The 1992-nt window shown below is 47.1% G+C and overlaps 1 protein-coding gene across 1 annotated transcript in view; it reads left to right on the forward strand.

The window, feature by feature from the left end:
• The window catches only part of si:ch211-126j24.1 (phosphofurin acidic cluster sorting protein 2), a 109159-nt gene extending 107990 nt beyond the window's left edge, over positions 1 to 1169 (forward strand). Inside the window, 1 exon segment of the mRNA XM_061232911.1 lies at positions 642 to 1169. Within this exon segment, the coding sequence (XP_061088895.1) occupies positions 642 to 757 (116 nt within the window). The 3' untranslated portion in view covers positions 758 to 1169.
• Positions 1170 to 1992: the final 823 nt, after the last annotated feature.

Below are 1992 nucleotides of genomic sequence, written 5' to 3' on the forward strand. Positions count from 1 at the left end.
CACACCATGTTACGAGGTAGAGTACCATACACACACACACACACACACACACTCACACACACTGCCAAGTACCAGAACACCATGCTACAAGCTACAGTACCACACACACTATGCTGAGTGGTAGAAATCTTGCACCTGCACATACACAGAGACATCTTCAAAGTGTCTACTCATGTAGTACGTAATTAATAACTGCACTGTACTGTAGAACTTTTTGCCTGACAAGTGAAATTTTCTTACCCCATTGACAAATCTTGAAATAACTTGCCTTATTGGCAATATTTTTGTCTTATTTCGCAAAAGAGTAATAGAAATGAGATTTTAAGTAAACTAAATATAAGATGAGAAAACATGTTGAGACTTATTTTTTGGTGTTAATAGTGTATGTTCTCATCCTCTCTCTCCCTCTCTCCCTCTATCTCCCTCTCTGCCCCTCTCACTCCCTCTCTCTCATCCCTCTCTCCCCCCTCTATCTCTCCCTCCCTCCCCCCTCTCTTTCCCCTTCTCTCTCCCTCCCTCTCTTCCCCTCTCCCTCTCTCTCTCCCTCCATCTTTCCCTCCCCCCTCTCTTTCCCCTTCTCTCTCCCTCGCTCTCTTCCCCTCTCTCTCCCCCTCTCCCCCTCTCCCTCCCTCTCTCTGTAGTCTCCATTGACGGGGTGGAGTGGAACGATGTGAAGTTTTTCCAGTTGGCAGCTCAGTGGCCCACTCACGTGAAGCACTTTCCCGTCGGAATCTTCGGCTACACCAAACCCGTGTGACCGCGCCCCGGCAACCGTCGCCCGGCAACCGTCGCCGCCGCCACCGGCCCATCTCTTCAGAACGAGGAAGTGCGTCAGACAAGTGTCGCGAGCCAATCCGTAATCGTTTTCCTGTGGAAACTCTACGAGCTCAAATCCGGTGTGCTCAGTGCAGGAGTGTCGTTGTCCTTGTTTTCTGGGGAATTATTATTTAAAATGGTTTTTTTGGGGGGTTTTTTTACACCAGCGAAAGGAACGGTGGATCTTTTTGTAAGAATCTACACTGCCACTGAAATCCAATATTGGGCTTAGGAAAAAAAAAAAAAGAAAAGAAACACTAAATTTGGTGGTTGGCAGCTGTGTTTGCACTTTGTTTTTTGTTGTTTTTTTATTGTTTCTGTGAAATGTTGTGGGTCGTTGTCGTGTAATCTGTGTGAGGGTTATGGGGGGGGGGGGGGGGGTATTACGGGGGGTGTTGTGCGGATGTTTTTTTGGGGGGGCTGAGGGGTGGTTTGGCGCAGGGTGAGAGGAACATTGCTGTGAACCTGGCGGAGGTCTCTCTCCCGCTGGAGACGCTCTTTCTTCTGTGGGGTTTTTATGACGAAAAGTCGAAAAGTGACTCGCTAGCATTTCGATATGATACTTTATTAGTGAGTAAACTTGCCTTTTTATTTTCAAGCACACTGTGTATATCGGAAGCAAAAAAGAAACAAGCGACTGTATGCTCTGTAGAGTCGGTGAACGGGACGAGGAATCAGAAGTGCTCCCACTGACACTGGGGTCAGCCTTAACGCCATCAGCAGAGGGAGGGTCTGAAATTTGGTGGGGGTTTTTTTTACGACTCTGCGTTCTGTGCTCCTTCCTCTGTCCTCCTCCTTTCTCCCCAAAAAAAGGCACAATCCATCACTGACTGACCCGCATTTTCCTTACTCTCTCTCTTTCTCTCTCTCTTTCTCTCTCTCTCTGCGTAATAGACATGCTTGATGAGTTCAGAATTTTCTTTCTTGCAGCTAGATACCAAATTTTGTTGTTTTAACCGCAATTAGCTTGGCTTTTCGTGTGAGGTCTGAATTCAGTCGGTCGAAGTGGAACCGTTGTTGTGCACTCGCTTGGTCAGAGGGGGCACTACAAAGGGGCTAGCAAACTACCTTAATACAAGGTCATATTTCACGGACGCAGTTTAAGCCTAGTTCCAGAGATCCTCAGTGCAAAACTCAGTTTTAGTCCAGCGCTAAGATTAATCCATTGTTTGTGTG

The sequence above is a fragment of the Conger conger genome, chromosome 2 (assembly GCF_963514075.1).
Source record: "Conger conger chromosome 2, fConCon1.1, whole genome shotgun sequence".
Classification (NCBI taxonomy): domain Eukaryota; kingdom Metazoa; phylum Chordata; class Actinopteri; order Anguilliformes; family Congridae; genus Conger; species Conger conger.